We start from the raw sequence: 27,581 nt of genomic DNA, 5'->3' as shown, positions 1-27,581 counted from the left end.
TGGGCTATGAAATAGCAAATCTCACAGATGTATGAGGAATCAGTTCCTCACAATTCTGGCTCTATTGGTGCCTCGGCAGAACATTTTCAAAGATCTTAAAAACCAATGGCATGAATGCCAATTGTTAAATCACTTCAGTGAGATCTAAAGAAGGATCTTTGATTAACATAGAGATATGTTCCATTGGCATGAAGAACTGCATCTTACAAGAATAGGGAAATATATGCAGACCAGGTTTTTTTTTTAACAGACAAGTTAATAAAATCAAGATATCATAATCAAGATATCTTCATGACTGCATTTTGGATTTTTTTTTGGCAAAGATGCTGGAGTAGTTAGCTGTTTCCTTCTCCAGTTCTTTTTACTGATGAGGAAACTAAAGCATACAAGGTTAAGGGACCTGCCCAGAATAACACAGCTGCTAAGGCCAGATTTGAACTCTGGAAGAATTTCACGTCCGGTTTTCTATCCACTGCACCACACAGCCACCTTTACTCTTTTTGGAGTAGTATAATACTGATCCAAGTCCCTAATTTTATAACCGAAGAAACAGAGGTCCAAGGAACAATAACTTCCTTGAGATCTGACAGATTAAGTATCTACAAGACAAAATCTGAATTCAGTTATTCGGATTCTAAAACCAGCCCTCTGTTCATTAAATCACGATGATGATCTAGTATAATCCCCTTTGTTTATAACTAAGGATATAGAATTCCAGAGGAGATGAAAATGACCAGCAAAAGTTCCATAGCAAACAGCAGAATTTTGTCTCAAACTAAGACGAGAATCCGGGTCTCTAGCCCTGCTCTTCTTTATCTATAGTAGGCCATTGTAAAGTTATTTCCTGCTTTGTAAGAATCATAATCAGTTAAAATTTATTTTCTCTTTTTCTTAACATCATAGATGTTTTAGCTCATGTATTTTTAAAAGTTCTAGAGGTCAGTCTACAAAATACTTAATAGGAAAAGCCTGGAAAGATTTACATAAGCCAGTGCTGATTAAAGTGAGCAGGACCAGGAGAACATTCTGCATAGTTAATAGCAATTTTATGTGATGAACAACTATAACAGACTTAGCTCTTCTCAGCACTACAGTGATCCAAAACAATTCCAATAGACTTGGAATGGAAAATGTCATCCATATTCAGAGAAAGAATTATGAAAACCAAAGCACAGTATTTTTTTTGTTATTTTTTCTTTCTTGTTCCCTTTTGTTCTGATTTTTCATTTACAACATGACTAATATGAAAATATGTTTAAAATAATTGTACATGTATAACCTATAACAGATTTCTCATTATTTTGGGGAGAGAGAAGAAAGGAAGGAGTGAAAAAATTTGGAATTCAAAATCTTACAAAAATTAATGTTGAAAACTATCTTTACATAATTAGGAAAAGTATATAATATTAAGTGAAAAAACTAAACTGCTTAATGAACACAACAGATTAGAGAACAAAACAATTAGGTAGGAAATTGATGTTTTTAAAAATATTTTGCCTTTATCAGACTCTTTCATTGAAAACCTATTTAGATCAGAGCTAAATGGATAATTTCTCTAATTTTCTTTCTCATTTTACTGATGTAAACAAAGCCTAAATTTGCTTCTTTTTAACTTCCATTCATTGAAACTAGAATTGTCCTCTAAGGAAAATCAGAATAAAATTTAATCCTTCCAGAAAACACCTGCTCAAATTCTTGAAGATGGCTATCATAGACTCCCTGAGTCTTCTCTTCTCCACACTAAATATTCTCAGTGCTTTCAACTCATCTTATATGGGAAGACTTGAACAATTTCTTGATTAGCATCTTAATGAAATAGTTTCAATAAATAAAGAAGTAAATTTACAAACAAAAATGGTAGGTCATTATCCAGTCTTCATGAAATAAACTCTTCCCAGTGGGAGCCACTTAAGCATTCATTATAAGCCCTTCTAATTTTATTACACTGACATTTAATGTTATCTTAATGTCATGTATACAATACAGAATGAAATGATAAGTTATAAATTTGAATAGTATAGGTTATCTGCTAACTTTTTAATTCTTTAGATAATTTAGGTAAAAGCAGACTGTTTTAACCTAACTTACAAGAAAATAAATACTTCATATCTTGAAAAAATAACCTTTTGTTAACCAAATGTAAAACTCAAAAACCAAAGAGATTTTGGTTGGGAAAAAATTGTATTGGATGGCCTCTTAGGTCCCTTCTGCTCCTAGGGTCTATAAATTTGTAAATATCTATCTATACAGATACAAATAGATATGTATATATACAAATAAATATATATACATGCATAGTTATGTGTATATACATATATGGAAAATAATCAGAGCAAATTAAAATAATAAGTAGAATAAATATCTAGTTACCAAATGTTATTATGGATTTGTATAAAACACATCTATAAATAGTCACCAATTAATAAGCAGCCTGTAGGTTCTAATAAGATAGGTAATAAAATGACAATTGTTTTCCTGAAGGATTGAATTTGGATGGTCAACAAATGTGTTTCCTATGAGAAGAAAGTTATCTCATGAAGCTAAATTATAATCAGTTTCCCGGCTTTTAAAAATATAGAGAGAGGTTGTAATTTTTAGAACCGGGGACCTAATATAATTTTCTCTTTGTGTCCATACTCTGGAAGGGCCAGCAAGATTAAACCCTTGAAAACAAAACTCAATTTAACCCCATAATTATTACTATGTTTTCTATCTGTATCAACCCTTCAATTTTCCAAAAGACTTTTATATCTAATCATTATTTTATTATTGTGATATCTCTATGTCATTGGCAATATATTCCCCATTTTACAAATAAACAGATTCACACTATATAATTTACTCTAAAACTGAAGGTTACATACCAAATTAGAACTAAAATAAAATTCAGATCACCTAATTTTAATCTAGTGTTCTAGACAATAACATACTTCCTTCAGGTGCAAAAGATAAAGAGTTATTGTATCTCAGAACATGTGCATGCTTCCATTTTTATAATAGAAAGTTTTCATCATCTGTAAAAAGGGAATTTCTGAGTAATCTGTGGTTTATAATGTTTTATTTTTCCCTACTACATACATGAATTAATAAAAATTCTTTTTTTCATTTTATGTTTACAATAATATTCATATCAAATTATGTCTTTAAATTATAATTCTTTTATGAAGTAATTCTATTATATTTCTGAAAACTTGTAACCAATTACATCAAATACAATTTTTACAAATAGTATATGTTAATATATCTCATGTCCCTGTAAAATATAATAATATCAGACTGAGATTGAACTTAAACTTACATATAGCCATAGGTAGAAAAGATGTGCTAAGATATTCAATAATATCCTTGTGTAGAAACGGAGGAAAGGTAGCTAATGTTGATATCATTGTGTAGGGCAAAGTACTCAGAATGTCATCATTAAGAAAGGGTAGCAAACATGTCGTTGTATAAAATATTGACTGTCCAAGATCTGAAAAACAAAAAAAGAGAAAAAAATTAATAACTTAGTTTATCACCAGTGAAATATACTAGATTTGGGGCTTGCAATTTTATGAACTGATTAAAGAAATAAGTCACTATTTCTTCCAAGTCATTAGAAACTCAATTGCAAATTACATAGTCTATTGCTATATGTGTAATAGACATCCAATAAATGTTTGTTGAATTAATATATGTATATATAATGTTATTTAATGACATTGAAATTCTAATCATTATTCAAGGGTCTGCTCAAGTTATCTTTTTTTTCCAATGAAGCCTTTTCTGATTCCCCAAGGCAGAAATGATTTTTTTTCTCTTTGGAATTCACATAGCATTTTATTTACATTTTTTTCTGTACTTGTCATATTCTTTTTGTTTAATACTTATATCTGCATCCTATTAGACTACAAGCTCCTTAGTTTCAGAGCCTATTTTAATATACCTTCCTTAGTGCCTACCTACAATGTTTGGAAATAATAAATACTTAATAAGTGTCTGTTAAATGAATGAATAATATAATACATAACTCCTTGAAAGTAGGAATTGTTTCATTCTTTGTGTTCCCATTACCTAGAACAGAGCCTAACATGTAATAGAAACTTAATAAATGCTTATTGATCAACTGATTATAACAACACTTAGTATCCATGCTGCTCCTTGCTTTAATCTTTTCAAATCACTTTCTCTGTAATAGTGAACCTTAAATTCCGGCATCATTCTTATCTCCAAAGAAGATTTTTAGGTAAAATAACAAACTCAGTGATGTTATGTGATTTGTCTACTAATATTTTTATTAAGTTGATAATGAGAGAATTACAATACCTTTCCAGCTATGCTATATAACATGAGAAACTATATCTCACAATTATTGCCTCCAAAACTGAGATGTAGGTGGCATAAAATTCAAGAAAGAAAAGTGTATTCACTAAAATAGTATTCCTCTAAATAATCAATTATTTATGCTTGGGGTGGTAACACTGTCACAAATAATCCAAAACAATCAGTTGATATTTAAAAAGTCATTTCTAGTTTACTTTGGAATTCATTAATATGGAACCATTCTAATGGCACTGTACTTTAGAGATATGAAAGAGGAAAATAATATTTTAGTTGTCCTGTGATTTCATTCTATTATCTATCATAGTACAACAAAATGTTAATGCAAACAAAGATCTTTGATATCATCTAATCCAAACCCTTCATTTTATAAATTTGAGGAAAATAGGGCCCAAAGGAAATGACTCATCCATAGCGGAGGGCCAGAACAATTAAATAGTTCATGTTCTCTCTGGCCTTCTACTTATGTATCTATTGTATATATGAAGTTATTTGTGTGTCCCATCCCCTTTAGGATAATTGAGCTTTACCATTCTTTGTATCCTGGTGTTTAGCATTTAACTTGTACTAAATAGCATGTTGATTTGACTTGACCTGATCTGACTTCAGGACTGTGCCCTTTCCCTAATTTACTTTGTTATTAAGTTGAATTATTGTGAAGGTACATTCTCTTTAACCACTTCTGCCTCTGAAAATTGACCTTAAGTTATCTGTCTTTTTTTAAGTTTTCTACTGCAAAATGCAAGTGGATGAAACAAAGAATAAAATGAAACAATTTTAAAACAAATATAGAACCAGACGATGAAAATCTCTCCATAAATTGAGCAAGCAGAATGCAATTGACCTTAGTTGTAATTTATTACAATAACCTTAATTCTTGAGTCATAGCATTGGAGAATTGTCAGTGTTAAAAGGGATCTCAACATTATCTAGCCCAACTACTTCACTTTACAAATGGGACAACTCAGATGCAAACACATGAACTGACTTTGCCCACCGCTCCAAAAAGTAAAACAAGTGGCTTCAAATGCCTCGAAGATTATAGTTTTGAACTTACTCAAGGTCTTCAAGGAAACACTACTGTAAGGATGTTGTAGGAGGAATTATTGTACATGTAATGTCCTAATTTAGACATCTATGATCCGGGTTTCATAGTTATTATGTGGACAAGCTCGGACTCTTATTCTGTTTTGGAATATTTTCACTATACAATGAACGCTACATTACTTAATTTCAGATTTTTTATTCGAATTCCACACATCATTCTAAGTGACAATACATCTATTCAAATTATTCATGCCACACTGGTTCCTGAAGGACAGGGAAGATTTATTCCTGTATTTTAAACAAATCAAAGGCCTAGGATTAATAATTCATCAGGGGGAAACTCCAGGGTAAACCCTTCAAAAAAGCACTGTATCATAAATAATTCTAGTCCATCAAAAAAGAGGGGGGAGAAACATCATCCCAAGTAAAGAAGGTTTTTAATGACCAAATAACCCCAGTAGCATCATGTACCACAGGGGAACTATGAAGTGTTAGTTCAATATTGATAACAGTGACAAGCTATGTGTATATTCCATCACTGGCATTATCATAGTAATCTTTTGGATTTTCTGTTCAAGAAGGCTCTTGTTTAGCTGTAAGATTTATGTTGCTTTAAATCTTGATCAGTTAGGAACTAGAAAGAACCTTAGATAACTTTTATTTTAGACGTGAAAAAACTGAGAATAGAAACTTAAAAACTTGCCAACGCCAAACTGATAATGGTAGAGTCAAATCTAAAACCAAGTCCAATAGAACCAGAGCTAGAATATGTCCCTTATACCTTTTTTGACTCTTTTTCAAGATTTCAACAAAAAATGGATCAAAATAAATACTGGTCTTGATGTTTTGAAACAAAAATTTATTTTTCAATCAAGAGATCTAAGAAAATAATGATCACCTTTGATTGTTTTAAGAAGATTTTTTAAATGGACAATTTTAACAATTTCTGACAAGTAACAGCTTTGTTCATATGAGCAAATTGAACACTATGAGTTTTAATCTATTTTATGGATCATTTGTATATCACTATCTCACCCAGATTATAATCATATCATATCCCCCCAAAAGACCACCAAAATTCAACAATCAAATCATTTTTATAAATGCAATTCAATTTAAAAAATAATTCACTAAATACCTATAGCAAAACATAAAACAAACTATTAAAAGATTTAACAGAAATGGATAATAAGACATCTGAAAAATAGTCTCATCTACACAGTGAAAAGTCTTTATTGTGCTTTCAAGAATAAAATTGTTAATGCCAAAAGACTTAGAGAACTTCTATCTGTCTTTCTGCAAAAATGTCAGAGTAATTTATTGAATACATTATCCACCAAATCTTCCCAAGATACCTATTAGGTTAGGATACTAGGTATTAATAATATCCCCTTTACAGGTAAGGAAAATGAAACTCAGAAAGGTTAAGGAGATTAAAAAAGATGGTTAAGGTCAAAAATCAAATTATCCAAGAAGAGGAACCAAGAAAAAAAAGGCTATATCTCTTGATGACCATTCTACAACACTGTTGATCAGATTTATAGCCAGAATGCTTTAAATTTAATATTCATAGTTAGAAACACAGAATGTTAGAGCTAGAAGAATTCTTGGAATCATAAAATTATATATAAATTTACAAGATAATTGAGTCCAGAAATGTCAAACTCATGGCCCATGGTACATACCACAAATATGGCCAAACTAGATTAAAATGTGATTGGAATTTTTTTAAATAAATAGAAATGTAATACAATTTAGATCATGTTAATTTGTGGGTTTCTAAATCAATATGGATTTCAGAGATCTATCCTATTTTTATTCCCTTACTTTATAGGAGAAAGAGGAAGAGGGAGAAAAAAGGGAAAAGCAGAGAGGAAGGAAAGAAGAAGAAGAAGAAGAAGAAGAAGAAGAAGAAGAAGAAGAAGAAGAAGAAGAAGAAGAAGAAGAAGAAGAAGAAGAAGAAGAAGAAGAAGAAGAAGAAGAAGAAGAAGAAGAAGAAGAAGAAGAAGAAGAAGAAGACGAGGAGGAGGAGGAGGAGGAGGAGGAGGAGGAGGAGGAGGAGGAGGAGGAGGAGGAGGAGGAGGAGGAGGAGGAGGAGGAGGAGGAGGAGGAGGAGGAGGAGATTACAAGACTGTTCAAAGTTAAACAGTTATTTAGTGGATAAGACCCCCAAGTTTCCTGATTTCTAGTCCATTGATTCAATATGTTAAGTGTAAATTTCTTTGCTACAAGGCAGCATAAAATAAACATTCCATTTGCTCTGTTTGTTTCAAAATAAGTCACTTTCTAGCTGAAAAGAATCAGATTTTTAAACTCTCCCTGTGAAATACAGGTTGGCTTAGAAAGGAGATATAAGAATGTGAATAACCATTTTTTTTAATGGTGGAAAGGGGCATAATATAAAAAGACTTCACTATAAATAGCCTTTAGAAACCAGTTACCCCCACAAGTGATTCATAAATATGACCCCAAAAAGCAGTCTCTATCTCACACACACACCGCCCCCCCCAACAAATAGTAGAGACATTTTACACTTTGATTTATTTGAATCCATTGTAATAATTAGGAGAGGTGCTTACCATGTTGACCATGCTGTAGTAATGGAATGAGCTCCAGCAGAGTCACCAAAGTCACGTAAAGGCCTTGATAGTCCAATGAAGGGTAATCTGATAATTGAGCATCACGACTTTGCTGGCCACGTTCAGATGGAGCATCTCGCAGGACGCTGTAAAGGAGGGAGCGAGTAACAGTAGGGTTGATGGAACTGACCTGTGGTCTTAGAGATGGGGTGAGTGGGAATGGCACAGGAAAAAGACACATGGTCATGGGCACTGTCAAATTGGAGGCATCTTGGCTTTCCTTCTTCCCTGTGCGGGACAAAATGCTGTTGGGGGGACAAAGAAAAAATAGAGACAACAAAGACACAAAGAACAGCACATTACATTGAAATGACACTATAAAACAAATAATAAAACACCAGATATTGCCCCACATAAGATGCAATTGCTACAAAGGCAGTGTCTACAAATCTAGTAACCGGCCATATACTTCATGCTTAGAGATACTAAGAAATTAAGGTTGGACTTGGTGATAATTTGCATTGCATCTCATGTGTTATCTGGTTAATAAGGAGCAAAAATATAAAAATGCATGTTTCATGTTTCAGTGCCAGACCCATGTTTTACAGTTCAGCAATTTGGTGAAGGGGTGGTTTTCTCAAAGAAGAAAAAGACTGTCAGATTGGCAAGGGTTTTGTTTGGTAATACAAAGACACTTTGAAAGGGCATTTTGTACATGACTATCTAGATCAAGTCAATTACAACATGCAAAATATAGGCATGGCACTTCCAGAAACATGTTTTAGCAAAGAATAAACATGTGCGTTTGTTAAGAAAGTCTTAAAAATCACATGTTTATTTCATCAAAATAATGTCTGTATGTATTTTATGATACTGTTTCATGACATTCTGTCAGTATCATTTGAGATAATGAGTTTTAACAGGCACATGGATTTAGAAATAATATATATTTCTAAAATGCTTAACTAAGCTACATTTGGAAAAGCTATAAAATAATATATAGTTGATGGTCTGTAGCATATGTTTGTGAGCTAATGATAATGGTTGTTTATGTGTGTGTTTAAATTTTGCATGTTTGGGGGGAGGAAACATCTTCTCTTATGAATACAAACACTGCTTTGTTAAATATTTACCTTCAAAATTCTAAGGGTTAAGCAAGCAACACCTGTTATATAGCTGCACATCATACAGTATGCTCCCATTCGTTACTGATGCTACTTACGGTATTATTCAACAAAACTCACTATAAATTAGAGGAAAGATAATTTAGAAAATTAAAAAGTTTAGAGGGAATCAAAATCAATAACTAAAAATAAATTCGCTTGCTTTTAGCTTGGACTAAAAAAAAGACATTTTAGTAAAATTACTGCAGCTAAAAAAGTTATTAATTTTTTTCTTAAAAAAGAATAAATTGCTGCTTAGAAAACTTTGGGGGTTTGTTAGGATTTTATTTGCTTACAAAGTCGATCATACTATTTATCAGAAGAAAAGACAATAAATAGGCAATATAATTATAATAATGATGATATATTTTGCACTTATATAGCGCAGTTCTATAGTAAGCATATAAGCTTAATAAATATGAAAGTAGAAAGCACTTATTTTTATCTATGTTTCATTATATAAAATAAACTTAATCTACACTTATTCTATAGTCATTACACAGAACTAAATTTCTTTGTGATTGGCTGTTACATGTACAAATGGACAGTTCTGTGACAAGTTGGTTAGTATCAGGCATGCTTGCTATGTCAACTATGCATTTATTCTTCTTCCCTTTTACTGACAGATAGGTCACAATCTACAATAAATGACTACATGGTTTTCCATGTGCCTTATTTACCTCTCAGTTTCCTTTGGCTTCTGTTACCCAATGTCCAGTGCAAAACAATTGATAATAATAGAAAATACTTTCAGAATAGTTACAAAATATTTCTTAGCAATAAAAAGCCTAAGAGTGGAAGTGGTTTGTTTTTAAGTAAGCAGAGTGCTGAATTCTTGATGTATTGGTTGTTGTCTTTTTTTAATTTGCTTAACTTTGATTGCTATGCTTTGTTAACAGTTCACAGTGAAAAATGTGCCAGTATTAAAATTCCTGTCACATCTGTCCATCCTAGATCTTTTGGGGGTGGCATTGAATTATCTATCCGCCTTTGAGCTCTTGCAACAACAGATCTCTCCTGAAAATATCACCTTTAAATGTGCTCTTGAGAAGGCCAGCCCTCAGAAAATCAGGTCTCATCCTGTAGGATTCTATCTGGGCCAAGGCCATAACACACGGGAGCATTAAAAGGAGATACCCCTTTCTTGACTTCCTGGGCCCCAGCTGGAATTTGTACCTATCCCTACTAATTACATTCTTATATGCTCCAAAATTATTTCTCAAGTCCTACATTAGTACAACATTTTGCACATGAGTCTGCATCTCACTGAAAATGCCCATAGAATCACACAGGAGAAGAGTCAGATATATTATTTCTCAAAATTCAGGAAATTATTAGTCTATCCCCAAATTATTAACTTTGGGATAGGATACTTTTAGAAGTGATACAGATAGACCAGCACTTCTCATCTCAGGTAAAATTAGTTGATTATAGGGAAATAAAAGCAATCCCTTAGGTAAAGCCCTGTGCCCCAATCAAACTTTTCTTGGAGGGGAAAAAATATTATGTTTTTTAAAATGTGTACTATTATGCTTCCTAAAACACGAGCATAACAAAACTTCCCCAAGAAATGTTTGATCAGTTAATTAAAATATCAAAGGCCGAATTCCATTTTCTGAATTCCACTTTGCTATTTTTGCCTTCCTGTGTGTGGCACTTTCAAAAACAGCTGCACACATGCAGGGTGGGAAGGATGTCAGCAAAAAACATCTGGTCTACAAATTTGATAGCAGAGCTGCCCCCTCACTGCCTTTAAATTCAACTCTCAGGTGAGGGTAGGAGGAAAAGGCTGATAATGAGTAATCCATGAAACCAGTCTTTAATTACTATTCATGTATTAATGTAAAGAAATGCTTTCATTTGTGGAGAAACTTAAGGAAGAGCTAATGAATAAATGTGTAATGCATTATTTATGGTGATTTTATGATGTTTTGTGAAATTTTTTCAAAAAATAAAAGTATTTTTCCCAACCAAATGGTGCAAAACCATTTCCCCTATCTGCAATTCTTGTTAATAAATATATACTAGACATTAAATTACAAAGAATTCTAGGAACGCCCTGCTCAGAAGAGTTAATTTTAACAGTCAAATAATCACCCTCCCTTTTCAACCCATAAGAGATTCTCCTTTCATAGCACTCAAAATTAGAATAAATTAGAGCTAGAAGGGATCTTAGAAATTATCTAGGCCAACTCTCTTGTTTTGCAAATGAGGAAACATGGCCCCCAAAAGGAAGTGACCTACCCAAGCCCATAGCTCCTTAGTAGCAGAGCTGATGTTAAAGACAAGGTCTTGGGACTCCTAGAGTAGTGATCTTTTCACAATACCATGTAAGGTCCCTTCCATGTTCATAAAAATTCTGTGCTAAGAGAGAACCTCTGAAGGAGTTCTGGGGAAGATGAGAATTTGCCTTCACATATTCACAGCAAAGAAAATTAATCCATCCAAAATTTCCCATGAATTTGCAAGTCTGATATCTGAATTCATTTTGAATGGCAAACAGAATTGGCTTGACTAATATAGATTTTGGAGCTAAATAATTGAAAATTATACATATTATCACACCAATCTCCTCTTCACCATTTTTCTTGGTTGTAATTGAGATCTCTAGGCTGAGAATGGAATCCACTTTTTAAATTATTTTAAACTCTTTAAAAAGTTAACACCAATCAGTTCAACTTTGATTCTATTTTTAAAAACAACTTTATATCCAATGTCAGCGTGAATGGAACTTGAGCAAAGATTGGTGCTAAGGAATCTAAGTTTTTAACTTTGAAAAAGATCTGGAAACTTTAAAATTTCAAATTGGGGAAAGGGTAAGCCCATTCAAAGAGAACCTAGATGTGAAAAAATGGCTATGACATGTTTTTAACATGAAATAAAATTATAAGTTCCTCAAGGAGGATAAGGATAAGATGATATTCTTCATTATATCCCAATCAATGTCCAGCATAGGGCTTTACACAGAGTAAGGCAATGATTAAGTTTGTTGGATTGAACAGAAATGTATTATGGATTGAGTAAACATATATCAACTCTTCTCAATTTCTTTTCCATGAGTATGGTAATATTTTGATATGTTTCCTTTCTTGACTTCTCTTCTAAAGTCCTATTTTGATGCCTCGTCATGGTGCAGAGGAAGCCCTGGGTTCTTGACAAATATGCTAGCAGCAGAAACACGACCTCCAGCTGGTCCTACCAAGCTGGGAAGGTTATGATGCATTATGTGTCTGTAATTTGAGGATCAACCTACCTAAGTTCAAAAGAACTTATCACACTGTTAGTTATTAGTAAGGTTTGGGGTCTGCATAACTCCTAAAAGTCATCTATTAAAGCAGGGATTTCTAATTGTGAGACTGCAAACTTGATATAGATTTTCCTTTTCTTAATTTGATCATTATGTTTCACTATAATTGATGTCCTTTGAAATTCCATGTATTTTATTCTATGGATTTCAAAAGAATTCTAAGAAGGAATCCAAAGACCACTAATGGGGTTTATATCACACACCCCAAAAAAGTTGTTGCAAGCCATATATTAAGGCAAAAAGGAGTTAAACCCTAAGCCAGTAAAGGGAATGGCACACTGGTGAAACTGTGGTACTTTGGAAATATTAAAGAATCCTTTTTTGATACAGTTTTGATAAATGAAGTTAAACATCTCTGCCTATTTCAGTCTTTAGACATCTGGGCAAAGCTTTTACTGAAATCAAAGGGAAATGCCTGCAGGTGTTCCAATGTAGCATTGTCCTTAACCACAGCTCTGGCTAAAATGAAGCATCCTGCTATCCTATATTGTACACTTTTATAATCTGGGATTAAGGAAAATGATCAAAGTTTCTCTTTGAAACTCTTGGCCTCAATGACACAAGGGCTATGACTTTCAAGAGAATTTTGTTGGGTTCTTTGGCTTGCAAAATTTTCAGTCTCTTGTAATAATACAAATTGGATCAGTATTAGTCATTAAAATATCACTTCACTTGAGCAATTAATTTACAGAGTGGTGTGCAAGTGTGAGGTCTTTAATCACTGATCATAGAAAGGCTTAAGGAGAGGAAGAACACAATCTATTTCTTGGGCTACTATCTGAAGTCTTTAGTCCTGTCTGCTTATATTCCTCTGGCAACTTCTTCAAGAATCCAACTATGGATGTGGAGATCAAAGGAATCTCAGAGATCATCTAAACCCCTCCTTTTCAGGTGAGGAGACTGAGAACCAGAGAGAGGAAATAACTTGTCAAAGCAGCCGAGCCTGAATTCAAATTCAGGCCCTTTCCACTTCACCAAAGGTGTCAAACTCAAGTAGAAAGAGAGATGGGCCAGTAAATTGCATATAAAAAGCCTTGCCGCCACATGATTTAGAAAAAACAAATGCTAACATTACCTAGATTTTCGTGTGTTTTTACTTAATTTGTTTAAATATTCCCCAATTATATTTTAATCTCATTCAGGACACACCTGTAGCGCAGGAAGCTCTCAGGCTTGACACCTGTTTAACACATGGGTGACACTGCTGCTCTGCCCCACAGGTCTTCCCACCATAAGGCATCAGAGTAGGAATGTTTTTGGCCCAAACACTGAACTAAATTTTTTGATCTATTATGGCCCATTTGCCTGCTTGGCTACCTTGATGATTGCCATGAAGCTGAACTTTGACTTTGTTTTGAATCTTTTTCACTTTATCATAAGAGCAGACAGTGAAAAAAAAATGGGTCCTAAACTTTTGTTTACTTTTTCCTTGTCCCTTAAGGATTTCAAATAAGAATTTTAAAATACGTTTAAAAAAAAACAAATGAAGTGCACCACAGATGTGCAAATTTCATTATCATGGCATTATTGCTCTTCAATTAGGAGGAAGGAAATCCTAATAATATATCTAAGTCCTACTGAGTATTAGGAATAGAGGGATTTGTCTTAAGACCAAAGCATTAACTGACCATAAGTTAAAACAATGTCCATTCTCAGTTTAATCCAAGCATGGACTGGCATAAAGCTCATAATCTTTATTATTTTTAATCAGGCACTTGAAAAGGAGCTTAAATTAGCAATAATGATAATAATAATAATAATAATAATAATAATAATCAGGCAGTAGCCATACAAGCCATTATTTTAAATTGATATCTATCTGACATTATCTATTTTAGAAAAATTGAGTCCCGACTCTTCTGGCAGAGCAGTGAAAATTTTAATGTTCATAAAACCTTTAGTTCAATCAAACATTAGGTCCTAATAAATTCCAAAATACTGTCTAAGACTTCTTAGAGGAAGAGGATAATTTAAAGCTTACCTTAACAAGGTCTGAGAAAAGTACTTCAGGGTGTTTGCGATGTCAGTTCCCGAAGGTACAGGATAAATGTTGTGGAGGACCCGGTTATGGTATTCCTGCAAGTGGCGGATCTTGGAAGCAACTAGAGCAAAACAAAACAAAACAAGAAGGATCTTGTAGTATGTATTGTTCCTAGGAGTTTCATTCTGTTTTAGTCATCATTCATAAGTTTGACTTTAATTACAACTCTAAGGAAATCATACGTTAATTCTCTACTAAAATCTCTGGTAAAAATTCATAATAGAAACAATGTCAACAGTATTCCAGTAACTTGTTGTTGTTGTAGTCAACATGCCAGTAATATAATTTATAGAAATCACAAACTATCCATCTTTTATTTTTGCTCCTCTAATGAGACACTCATAATAAGAATATTCTAAAATGTCTACTGTACATTGCAGTTTGTAAAGTTATAGCAATCCTGTGAATTAGATAATATAGATGTTATTGCCCCATTTTATGGATGAAAAAACCGAAGCTGATGACACTTCCTCACTAGAAAGAATGGAATAAAGCTAATAACCTTTCTAACGCTCAGAAAATATTGTGGCTGTGGTTCCTCTACATGCCTGTTAACTGACAATGAGAACCAAAAACTGTTTCAGATACTACCCAATCTTCAGAAACAGGGTATTGTGCATTGGCATAAAGTCAAAAGAAAAAGTCGATTATATAATGAGGAAATTTTTACCTCAACAATATATAATGATAATGTACTTGGCATATAGCCACACTGTTAAATTGCATTAAGAGGTGATTAATTTGAGCCATACAAGTAAAATAATAAACTAGTGAATGTAATAATTTTAAAAATGAATCTCTCATTTTCTTTAAGGAACTTTACAGCTGCTAGTACCTTTCTGGGCTCGGCTTTCCAGATCTTCTAAGTACTTGGAATTCTTGGACTTGGAGAGGATCTCCATTCTCCTAGACCTACCTGGAGTCACCAACATTGTCCATACTCCTGACCTGACTGTTTGACCTGGCTGTAGTGACTGGGCCAGTTCTAGTCATTCCTCGTTGACACATCCCAAGCAGCCATGATGGTCAACTTCTCTTTGGTATCCTCTTCCACAGAGCTCAATTAGTGTCCATTTGTCCTTCTTAGTCATATGTCTCTGAGGCTACTGAGAGAGACCATTAGGTGGCAAGACTGTCACTATCAGCAGTCAACATAAGACATCTCTTTAGTATCAAATCCAGGAGAGACAAGGTCCTGCTGATTGTTCCTAATAGTGAATGAAAATTAGCTTCTAAATGAATTTTAGTCAGAATAACTTAAGCAACCCAGAAAAGAGCAAGATATTGTTGATAGGCAAAGGGAGTAGGATCATCACAGAATTTTAGACCTGTGGAGGATCTTAAAGAAATCACTTTGTCCAATAACTTTATTTTATGGAAAGGAAAATTCAAGAGCTAGACAGAAGCATTATTTGCTTGAGTTTATACTGCTAGTGAATGGTGCAGTCAGGTCTAGAATAAAAGAATCCCAACCCAGTGCTCTCTCTGTTAATCCCACATTCTTATTTAAATTTAATGGATATAAAAGTGAGAGATTTTTACTTGGTGGCACCCAAGAGGTGGCAATTTTTGACTGCTGCTGACTTTAACACTACTTCCAAATTCTGCGTAAGAAAAAAAATATTAGGCATATTTTTCTTTTTCAACTTAGACTATTTGAATTATATCTTTGGGGAAAATCTTCATAGAAAAGTAAGCAAAGGCTGCCAATCACCACAAAATCTTGAGCTTATATAGCACCTATGTCCTGAAATAAGCAGACAAGTTCACTTCTGATATCATATTTATCCTAGATGTTTTACTTAAAAGTCGCTTGGCTTTCCCCAGGAGCATTGTAGAAAAATACAAAATTCTTGAAAAAAGAAAGACTAGATTATATCCTCTATAAAAAGCACAGGACATCAGGGCTGAAAGAAATATATTACAGTGATAGAATTTTAGAACAAAGAAAACTAGAATTGGAAGAGGCATTATACATAGAATATTAATGTTGGCAGGTACCTTATGAAACAGAACATAATTAGAATTGTTGATTTTGAGTTGAACAGGACCATAAAGATCATCTAATGAAATCTTTTTATTTTGTAGGTTAAAAAAAAAAACAGACCTAAGAGAGGAAACAAGTTGCCCAAAGTCACATAGCTACTTAATATTTCAGGGTAAGCCTCCAGCCCCATGTGTTCTGCCTTCAGATCCGGTACCTATTCAACAATCTTTTGTTGCAGTTGGTCAGTAGATTTCAATTGTGTCCAACTCTTTGTGACCCCATTTGGTGTTTTCTTGGCAAAGATATGGAGTGGTTTGCCACTTCCTTCTCCAGTTCATTTTATAGATGGATAAACTGAAGTTAGGGTTAGGTGCACACAGCTAGGAAGTGTCTGAGATCAGATTTGAATTCAGGAAGATGAGCCTGGCACTGTATCCACTGGGCCATTTAGTTGTTCTCAGAAGGGATCTTAGAGGTTGTCTTACTCAGTTAAGTTTTGTGGAGTCTAGAGATTCTAAAGGCAGAGAAGTAGAAGTGCATCCCAAGTTAGGATCACCTCCTGGAAAAAGGCATGGAGATGAAAAATGGAAAGTATTGTGTGAAGAACAAACATCTCAAGTACTTTCATTAAAGTCTATCATGAAGCTATTGGTTCATTTATATGTAAACTATCTTCCAATTGTAATACAGTTTCTTGTAACATCATGAGATTACAGAAGCAATAAATCACTTTTTGTGTTTCTTATTAAGGGATGGAATAAAGTTGGAAGTCCAAGAAAAACTGGAAAAATAGAGAAGACTAATAAGTATCAGGTCACATACCAAAAAAGGAATGTATCCTCTAGCCCTTTAGGCTATATCTGTTAAAGGAGATTTTCAGTGCACATTCACCTCATATCATACTGTGAATTATTGAACCAGATGAAGCTGGAGAGTCACCCTAGGATTCGCTGCAGGTTCATAATAGAGAATTCCTGAAATTATGCCTTTGCATGTTAAAAATAAAAATAAAAGAATAAATACAGTCTTTTCTGGAAATTCTAGAAACAGATTAAGAGAGATAATGCATTTACATGTGATATTTTAAAAGCAGCATTTTTGAAAGATTATGAACATAAATAGTCCTCTTCTGCCATTTGTTTTATTCCCCATTTTTCTTCTCTTTGGCATTTTTCCCTCCAACATGATTTCAAAATCAGGCTTCTTTAACCTTCTAATGCCATGTTTCTCATAATATATCTAATATTATTATTGTTACAACACTTTCCCAGTTCTCTTCTATTCCTTATACCACAGCCATCAGTTATTCCATTCTTGTCCCACACATTCTTTATTTAACCCACACGTTCTTTATAGAGGAAGCATAATGGCTAAAATTCTGGCTTAATATTCAAATTCCACCTCTAAGAGTTTCCAATTGTATGACCCTAGTCAATTTCATTTATCTTTAAAGACAAATTTATTTATTTCTCTATAACTTATTTACTAAGTCAAAGGCCCACTGCCAACTGCATTGGTGAGAGGAAGTCCCATGCTATATGTCCCTTATTTTGACAAAACCACAGGTCTTTCCCATATTCATGCATCTTTCCTTATTTATTAACCAAATTCCTAATGAATATAATTATATAATACTACACATTTGCTTCATGAGATGTCTAGGAGTTGGGGCAATTTAAAAAAAAACAGATTGAAAATGAATTTTGTAGCTAAGTTGTAGAGGGCCCTTAATATTAAGTTAAGGAATTTATATTCTATTCTACATCAAAAAAGCCCCTGTTTATGGCCATACCACCCTGAACGTGCCCGATCTCTTCTGATCTCGGAAGCTAAGCAGGGTCGGGCCTGGTTAGTACTTGGATGGGAGACCGTCTGGGAATACCGGGTGCTGTAGGGTTTAAAAAAAAAAAAAAAGGAAGCCCCTGAGAGTTTTTGAGTTTTTACACATAACCAGACCTATATCTTAAGGAAAAAAAGTTTTTGACAATTACACAAGTGATATAGAAAGATGTGAGTCTACAAGCCCAAAGACAAATTAGGATGATATTACAATAGCTGAGATGAATGTTCATAAAGGTCTAAAGTAAGGTTTTGCTATTATACATGGGGTTAAGGGGAGAAAAATGAAAGACATTGTGTAAATAAAATCTATAATACCTTATTGAATAATGGGAAATGAAAAGGAAAAAGTTAAAGGTGACTCCCATGTTACAAATTTATCTGATGAGAAAGCTGTTGGTAACCTCAACAAAAATAGAAAAACTTGGAAGAGGAACAGGTTAAATAAAGTTCAATTTCAGAAATATCGATTTTGAGGTGTGAATAGGACATCCTACTAGAACTATCTAGCAGGTAAATGGAGTTCAGGAGAAAATAATAAGGCTGAACAAATATATTTGTGAAATACCAAAGCCCTATTTTTCTTTTCTGTAAAATGAAAAGCTTTGACCATGTTTTTAGGTCTTTTCTAGCTCTGAATCCATGACCCTGTGAACAGGTGATCATTGAAGTCATGGGAGTAAATGAGGTTATTGAGAAAAATATCACAGAAAGATAGAGGACTGTAATCCAGGATCAGGCCTCAAGGGCACCCAAAATTATGAAGTAGAAAATGGATTATGAATAATCAGCAAAAAAGACTGAAAAGTAACCAAACAGGTGAATTAGTCTAGAGAACTAGGAAAGTAATGCAACAGACACTTATGGAAGATAGAATATTCAATGTGGTCCATGTTGGTCAGAATCTATAAAAAGGTGAAGGAGATGGAAGACAAAGAAAAGGGCAATTACAAATTGAGGATTATTGCTTTGAGAGAACAGTTTCAATAGAATGTGCAAGGGAATGGGGGGGAAAGTAAAGGCATAAACAATTTTTCTAAATATTTGACAGGAAAATAGAAGAGGAAAATATGACAATAAATTGAAAAGATTATAAAGTCAATTTATGGTGGTTTTCTTAAGGATAGAGAGATCTGAGTATATTTGTAGGTCAAAGATGAAAGAGGAAAAAAAGATAAAAGAGCAAAAAAAAAAAAAAAATGAAGAGTGACTGATATGGTAAACTCCTGAAGAATAGAGGAATACAGCACTGGACTGGGGCAAAAGTAGAAGCATTAATTAGCCTTGGAAAGAAGAAAAATTACCCCATTTTTCAGAGTGTAGCAAAAGAGAAGATAAATAAAGATGCACATAGGAGAAAGAGAGAAAAGAGAAATTACAGTGAATATTATTGATTTTCTCAGCTAAATAGGAGGCACAATCATCCCCGAAATGGAGGGATTGGGAAAGGCCTATGATAGACAATCAAAAATGAATAAAAAGCATATCATGCATCACTGCAAGCTTAATTGGGTTATATAACAAGATTTTACAGCCAAATTTGTTGACACAATGATATAATTTCCTTCAGCAGCTTTGTTTCAAGAGCAGAGAAAGCACATGGTAGGTAGGGTGATCAAGAATTGAGGACTGATAGCATGAATGGTAGAAAGTTATGAAGCAAGGGACACAACAGTGGAGGATAGCACCTTATTGAACTAGTTAATTATTGGGTCAAGATTATGAAGAAAAGAAAATGAAGTCATAACAGGGAGAAGGAGGAGGAGGAAAGTGAAGAGGAGAATGATTATGAGGATGAATAGCTAGCATTTATATGTCATTTTAAGATTCACATTAACACTAATATTCACAAATGTTAATTTATTTGACCTTCAGAGCAGCCCCTACAAATGAATGCTAATATCGTTCCCATTTTACAGATCAGGAAATTAAGAGAGAAACCTGAGGGTTTAAGTGACTTACCAGCTCTTACCGGTAGTATCTGAAGCAGGATTCTAACTCAGATATTCCTGACTCCTAATCTTGTGCTCTACTCACTGCAGTCACCTTACTAATTAACTGGACAAACAGGAAGAAATAGGTGGGCTACAGGTTGTAGTGTAGAAGAAGTAATTATTGAGGGAAGAGATAAACAAGGAAAGGGAAAGACAAGAGACTGGCAAGAGAAAGAGCAGAGAGTTCAAGATCATTGAGATGGAACAATTTAGGTTGATAAAGTCAAAGATCTGAAGAGGGTGGCTAAATCAGAGTAGAGAAGGAGGTCATGGAAAAAAATAAATTCAGATGACAAGGTGATCCCACAAATTGAAGTAGCCAAACCTGAAGGCAAAGGATGCAATATAAAGGAAGAAAGTAAATCATTTACTGAATTATCTGAGAAAGAATGGAGGGAAATGACCTGGTTGTTAAAAGATGACAGGAAAAAATAATCTTGACATGGTAACCTAGAGAGATGAAACATACTTCAAAGAAAGAGGTCATTGCTGAGTGATAGCCCCCTATGTTGGAGCTCATGAGAGGACTGGCAAACAGTGTAGATAATTCGAAGTCATATAAACTCTCTTCATCTATAATATACAGCTAATAATATCTTCACCAAGATTTTGTGAGAATCAAGTGAAGTAATAAATGTGATAAGCACATTTAATACTAACATGTTTTTCAAATATTAAAGTGTTATATAAAATGCTTTTTTTTTTTTTTTTTTGCTGAGGAAACTGGGGTTAAGTGACTTGCCCAGGGTCCCACAGCTAGGAAGTGTTAATTGTCTGAGGCCAGATTTGGACTCAGGTCCTCCTGACTTCAGGGCTGGTGCTCTATCCACTGCTCCACCTAGCTGTCCCTAAAATGTTCTTTTTTAAAGAACAATAAAATACTTGCTGCCTAAATTTGTTAGCCCATAGCTAAACAAGAATTGGCAGACTTTCATTCTTCCAACTCATTGTTGTAGTCATATACTTTGGTGTTCCAACTTAATTTACCTCACTTTACATTGGTTTACAAAAGTCTTCCTATACTTCTCTGCATTTATCATGTTCGTCATTTTTATGGCATAATAATATTCCATTATAGTCATGTATTACAATTTCTTTCATCAATCTCTAGTCAATGGGTATCCATTTTGTTTTCACTTTTTTGCTACTACAAAAAGTGTTGCTCTAAATACTTTGGTATATTTGGAACCTTTTCTTTTGTGAATAATCTCCTTCTGCTTTATATATATATATATACTACTTACTTCTAGCTTTATTCCCTCTTGTTCCACAACTTACCCTTGGAATCACAGAATCTCAAAGTTGATAGTCACTTCAGATATCATTTAATACAGCAAAATCTGACAAGAGGTTATCATCTGGCATCCACTTTAAAGACTTTCGGTAATAAGAAATCATCTTACCAAGAAAGGCCATTCTACTTAGGAAGTTTTCTTTACAATAAAACCATCCTATAATTTCTATCCATTTTTTCTAGGAAACAATTCAAAACCCAATATTATCTTTGTTTACTGCTCTACTTCAAATTCCTGCTTCTTCTCTAAGCTGCATTTTTTTTTATTTTCTCTCCTACCTGTATTTTTTACAAAGCCCTCCCTCATAGATGCAATCATTTTGGCTTTTACTCATTAATACTTACAAGATTCCAGAGGGGACACTAAGTAGGAAAGATTTATATACCCATTCACAAAAGATAAACAATCATTTAACATGTTCAGGGTCAGAAAGCTAATCGTAGTCACAGATGGTACTAATACAAAGAGCTGAGTATATAAACACTGCCTGGCATACATAAGCACTTAATAAATGCTTTTTTCATTCTTCCTGAGTGCCAGTCCGATTTTCTCTCCACTGAAGTAGAATGCAGTAACCTGCTTGCTGGAGAACCCAGACAAGCTGCTGACATCACACCTACATACTTGGAGAAGCTACTATACCAGGAGGCTAGATCTAGTCAGAAAACCTGTGCTCAAATTCTGAGTCCCACAGCTATTAACTTTTTTCTGCTTAAAAAGTACTTTTCATCTACTCAGTATGTGTCCTATATATAGCTATTTATAGACATTTCATCTCTTCTATATAAGTTTCTTGAGGGCAGGAATTATATTCAATATAACTTTGTAGTTCCAGCACTTAGCTCAGAATCTGCAACACTCCAAGTACTTTTGAAAAGAATTTAAAATGTTTTTTTTTCATGATTGATTAATGATAATTGATGATGATGGCATATTAGTCCAAAAAAATGTAAAAACCTTAATAAGTTGCATTGTGGGAAAAAATGAAGAGATAAATAGGCTGTGAAGTAAAAACTTATTTCTTCTGTGGCCAGTTTTCCCCCATAACTGAGGCTGAAAACAGGGACTGAGAAGAGGGGAGACATGCCACAATATTCAAATTTTGATTCAACAAATATCAACTTCAGTGAACCTTCATTAAGAACCTACCTAAAGCTTGGAGAGACTTAAATCAACTGTTACTGAGTGAAATGAGCAGAACCAGAAGATCACTATACACTTCAACAACAATACTGTATGAGGATGTATTCTGATGGAAGTGGAAATCTTCAACATAAAGAAGAGCCAACTCACTTCCAGTTGATCAATGATGGACAGAAATAACTATACCCAGAGAAGGAACACAGGGAAGCAAATGTAAATTGTTAGCACTACTGTCTATCTACCCAGGTTACTTACACCTTCGGAAGCTAATAATTAATGTGCAACAAGAAAATGGTATTTACACACATATATTGTATCTAGGTTATATTGTAATACATGTAAAATGTATGGGATTACCTGCCATCGGGGGGAGGGAGTGGAGGGAGGGAGGGGATAATTTGGAAAAATGAATAAAAAAAAAAAAAAAAAAAAAAAAAAGAACCTACCTAAAGTACAGAACACTGTGCTAAGTGTGGAAGGAGGTACTTAGATGAGTCTGTGACCTCACTAAGGTGGGTAATTGCCCCAATAAATTCATGCCTTTTATCCTTTAATTTTATTCCAGTCTTCCCATAATTCCTCCACCCACAATGCTGATGAGCTTCCCCTAGATCTCTTGTCATTGCATAGATACTAATTAAGCACATGGGCCACCCATGACTTTCACTATAAAACTAACCCACTTTGATAACTGGCTCACTAATACATTGTTAGTGGAGTTGTGAAAGAATCCAGCCATTCTGGAGAGCAATTTGGAACTATGCCCAAAAAGTTGTCAAACTGTGCATACCCTTTGATCCAGCATTGCTGCTATTGGGCTTATATCCCAAAGAAATACTAAAGAGTGGAAAGGGACCTGTATGTGCCAAAATGTTTGTGGCAGCTCTTTTTGTAGTGGCTAGAAACTGGAAAATGAATGGATGCCCATCAATTGGACATGGCTGGGTAAATTATGGTATACGAATGTTATAGAATATTATTGTTCTGTAAGAAATGACCAGCAGGAGGAATACAGAGAGGCTTGGAGAGACTTATATCAACTGATGCTGAGTGAAATGAATAGAACCAGAGATAGCTGTACACTTCAATGTTGTATGAAGATGTATTCTGATGAAAGTGGATATCTTCAACATAAAGAAGAGCCAACTCACTTCCAGTTGATCAATGATGGACAGAAATAACTATACCCAGAGAAGGAACACTGGGAAGTGAATGTAAATTGTTAGCACTACTGTCTATCTACCCAGGTTACTTCGGAATCTAATACTTAATGTGAAACAAGAAAATTGGATTTACACACATATATTGTATCTAGGTTATACTGCAACACATGTAAAATATATGGGATTGCCTGTCATCTAGGGGAGGGAATAGAGGGAGGGAGGGGAAAATCTGGAAAAAATGAATACAAGGGATAATGTTATAAAAAAAATTACTCATGCATATATACTGTCAAAAAAATTATAATTGTAAAATTAAAAAATAAATTATAAAAAAATAATTAAATAAAAAATAAATAAAACTAACCCATTTCCTTTTCAGGTCTCAAGTCCCTGATGATATTTTTAACTCTACTTCTTTTGTTTAGTTCTTCATTGATAATACAATGTGATTCCTTCACACTTACTTTGTATCTCTCCATTGCTTTTAGGTGAACTAAAATATTAATTCCTGAAAGACTCTGGTACTCTATGACTTATAGCTATCTCATGCCCTCCCTCCAAATTTCTCTTCATAAGCTGGAAACTGGGTCCACCAGTTGGAGAATAGCTGAATGAGTTAAGGCATATGAATGTTATGGAATATTATTGTTCTGTAAGAAAGGCCTGGAGAGATCTACATGAACTGATGCTGAGTGAAGTGAGCAGAACCAGGAGAACATTGTACACGGTAACAACAAGACTATATGATGATCAATTCTGATGGACGTGGTTCTCTTCAACAATGACTGTACTGATGCCGTTCCAATGATCTTATGATGAAGAAAGCCATCTACACCCAGAGAGAGGATTATGGATCACAACATAGCATTTTCACTCTTTTTACTGTTGTTTGCTTGAATTTTGTTTTCTTTCTCATTTTTTTCCTTTTTTGATCTGGTTTTTCTTGTGCAGCAAGATATATATATTGGATTTAACATATTTTAACATGTTTAACATATATTGGATTACTTGCCATCTGGGGAAGAGGTGGGGAGGAGGGGAAAATTTAGAATACAAAGTTTTGCAAAGATCAGTCTTGAAAAATTATCCATGCATATGTTTTATAAATAAAAATCTTTAATAAAAACAAATTCCTCTTCATAGCTTCTCTATTTCTATTGAGGGCACACTACCAGCTTTTAAGTCATCTAGATTTGTAACCTCTGAATCATTTTCAGTGCTTCTTTCTGCCTGTCCCTCACCTCACCTCAATTAGATGCCAAGTGCTGCCAATTCTATTTCCAAAATACATCAAATATCCAGTCACTTCTCGCCAATCCTATAGCCACCCCCTAGTTCAGTGTTCCATAGCCTTCTTCCTAGATTATAACAATAGCTTCCACATTTTAATCCAGTCTCTCTGATTTCCAATTTATCCTCTACAGAGCTGCCAAATTAATGTCACTCCCCTAATAAAAAGTTCCAGTGGTTCCCTCATTATTCTAGGATAAAACACAAATTCCTCTGTTAAGCCTTAAAATCCATTCACAACCTAATTCCAACCTAATTTTTCAGCATTTTTGTACACCAGTCTCCTTCATGTTCTCCACACTATAGCTAAACTGACTTATTTCACCACATTCCATATCCCATCTCTTTTTTTTCCATTTTGTACAGTCTCTTCCACCTGGATTGCACTCCCTCTTCATCTGAACATTCCTACATTCCTTCAAAGCAACGCTCACATCTATCCTAATCCCCCATCCCTCTACATGCTCCAGATTATTTATATTTAATTTTCTAAGTATATACCTCCACCATTCTATGAAATGAAAAGTCCTTGAAGACAGGGATTGTTTCATTTTTGTGCTTGCATTCCCAGCACCTAGTGCATCGCTTGGTATATAATAGATGCTTAATAAGTGCTTCCTGAATGAAAGGGTAGATGAATGATCACTGGGGTTACTAAAAGCATTGCAAAAATCTCCCAAAAGCAAATTAACCTTCTGTCCTGCTTCAGATTAATTCAAGTTCAACTCATTGTCCATTCACAATATTTGTTTAAAATATAGGTGCTAATGAATGAGCTGCTATTTATAGTCTATCCAGTCAACTGTAAATCATAGCTGAACAGTATGTATCCTTCATTCTCCCTTTTTTCCTATGTACTTAAACCAAACTCTTTAGATTGATTCCAGGTGTCATTTAGAATGTCCTGTAATATTCTAAGGCTTGACACAATCATAAAATGCTCCATAAATGGAAGCATCTGAAAAATTTCACTATCTACTGAGAAGCAATTTCCATTTTGACTCTTCCAGTTATCCTCTATGATATTGGCAAGCTCTTTTAATGAACAACTTACACACCATTTGATTGTAATAATCAAAACATTATCTGACAGTTCTCTGTATTATTTTGCTTTTAAGGAATGGTATATGATTTCAATATATGTATATGTTGGAAAAGAAACATTAAGATGGCATTTTTCTCTATCTGGTCAAATGCTTTTTTATAGGTAACAAACAATAAGCATAGTGGAATTCTACAGGATCTCACTGCTTTTAGCCAATTGTATGAATATAAAGGCATGGTCTCCTTAGGACACTATTTGTAAAAACTTTCCTGCTCTCATCCTTTCTCTTTATCAAGGATGCCCTTTGTGCATATTTAAATCACTCATCAAGGATGTTCTTGCTGTGTCCAGAGATGATTCCAACAAAAATTTAATAGAATAGGAAAATAGAATATTTATTAGTCATTACCAATATTTTCTTAATTACATTTTCAAACAATAAGGTCCCCTATTTCTTTCAAATGTTTTCAAATATTTCAAATGTCTCCCCTCTTTAAGATATCTTGAAAATGAATCATTCCACACTCTAAAAAACATGAGCCTACACATGTGCAAATACATATGAGCATGTGGATGTAATCTAGTCTAATTTCCTTTCCAATCTTATTTTAGTACAATTTCTAATTTTTCTTGCAGTACATCAAGATCTGTGATATTAGAGTCCAAATTCAATGACACTACTGTCAGTGATGAAGAGATTTGTTAGAAAAATCTTTTTTAGAATTTTGCCTGTTAGTTGCCTTCTTATAGTTTCATTCTTAAATACCTTTGGGATAACTTAACTTAGTTGGTTCTCTTGCCAAGCTTTCTCTGAACTATTTTCCCCATCTGATTCTTACTGTTTTATAAGATGATAATACTTATAATCTTCCAACCAGCATTCTCCAAAGAATTTTACAGTAGAGATTATATTCTAAACTGTGTTGCCCTTGGATACCACATCTCTCTGCTTAGCAAGAAGATCAAGTGTTTGCTAATGTAGGCAGTTCTTAGACTTTTTTAGTCTCCTTGTAGAGATTGATTTATATCAGTTAAGCTTCCTTGAGAAATGGTAATAATTTGTATTAATATCTTATTAATATCTGTTTCATTTCCCATTTATCAATGTCAAATAATTGACCTAAAAAAGTCATTTTAGAGTCACTAATTTGGGCTAGCCTTTGCTCAAACAAGTCTGAGAATTTATACAAATTTGGAAGCAATTGGTAACAAATTCTTTCCTAAGAGCCATGGTTATCATTGAGTGATCCAGTCTTTTCCCAAGAACAGGAAATTTAGAAGACACAAAGCTGAGTGAAAGGAGGTGAGGGGAACATGAACTCAAGTGCTATTAGCTATGGGGCAAAGAAGAAAAGGTTCAGGTTCCTGATA

At 33.9% G+C, this 27,581-nt stretch overlaps 1 protein-coding gene and 1 non-coding gene across 13 annotated transcripts in view; one reads left to right on the top strand and one right to left on the bottom strand.

Annotated features, from left to right (window-relative positions):
• Nucleotides 1–27,581, bottom strand: part of UNC79 (unc-79 homolog, NALCN channel complex subunit) — a 318,327-nt gene that overhangs the window by 275,981 nt on the left and 14,765 nt on the right. For 11 of the 12 annotated variants that reach the window (XM_074289679.1, XM_074289683.1, XM_074289680.1 and 8 more), the window contains exons 2-4: nt 14,395–14,515; nt 7,944–8,248; nt 3,299–3,469 (exon numbers count right to left, since the gene is read on the bottom strand). In XM_074289679.1, coding sequence (XP_074145780.1) covers nt 3,299–3,469; nt 7,944–8,248; nt 14,395–14,515 — 597 coding nt within the window. The remainder of the gene's footprint in view (nt 1–3,298; nt 3,470–7,943; nt 8,249–14,394; nt 14,516–27,581) is intronic. The other variant, XM_074289686.1, reaches the window with a different exon arrangement.
• Nucleotides 18,220–18,338, top strand: LOC141559150 (5S ribosomal RNA). The gene has a single exon (XR_012487236.1). It is a non-coding gene; the product is annotated as a 5S ribosomal RNA (ribosomal RNA).

Source organism: Sminthopsis crassicaudata, chromosome 2, assembly GCF_048593235.1.
Source record: "Sminthopsis crassicaudata isolate SCR6 chromosome 2, ASM4859323v1, whole genome shotgun sequence".
Lineage (NCBI taxonomy): Eukaryota > Metazoa > Chordata > Mammalia > Dasyuromorphia > Dasyuridae > Sminthopsis > Sminthopsis crassicaudata.
This window is presented reverse-complemented; position numbering and strand designations above follow the sequence as displayed.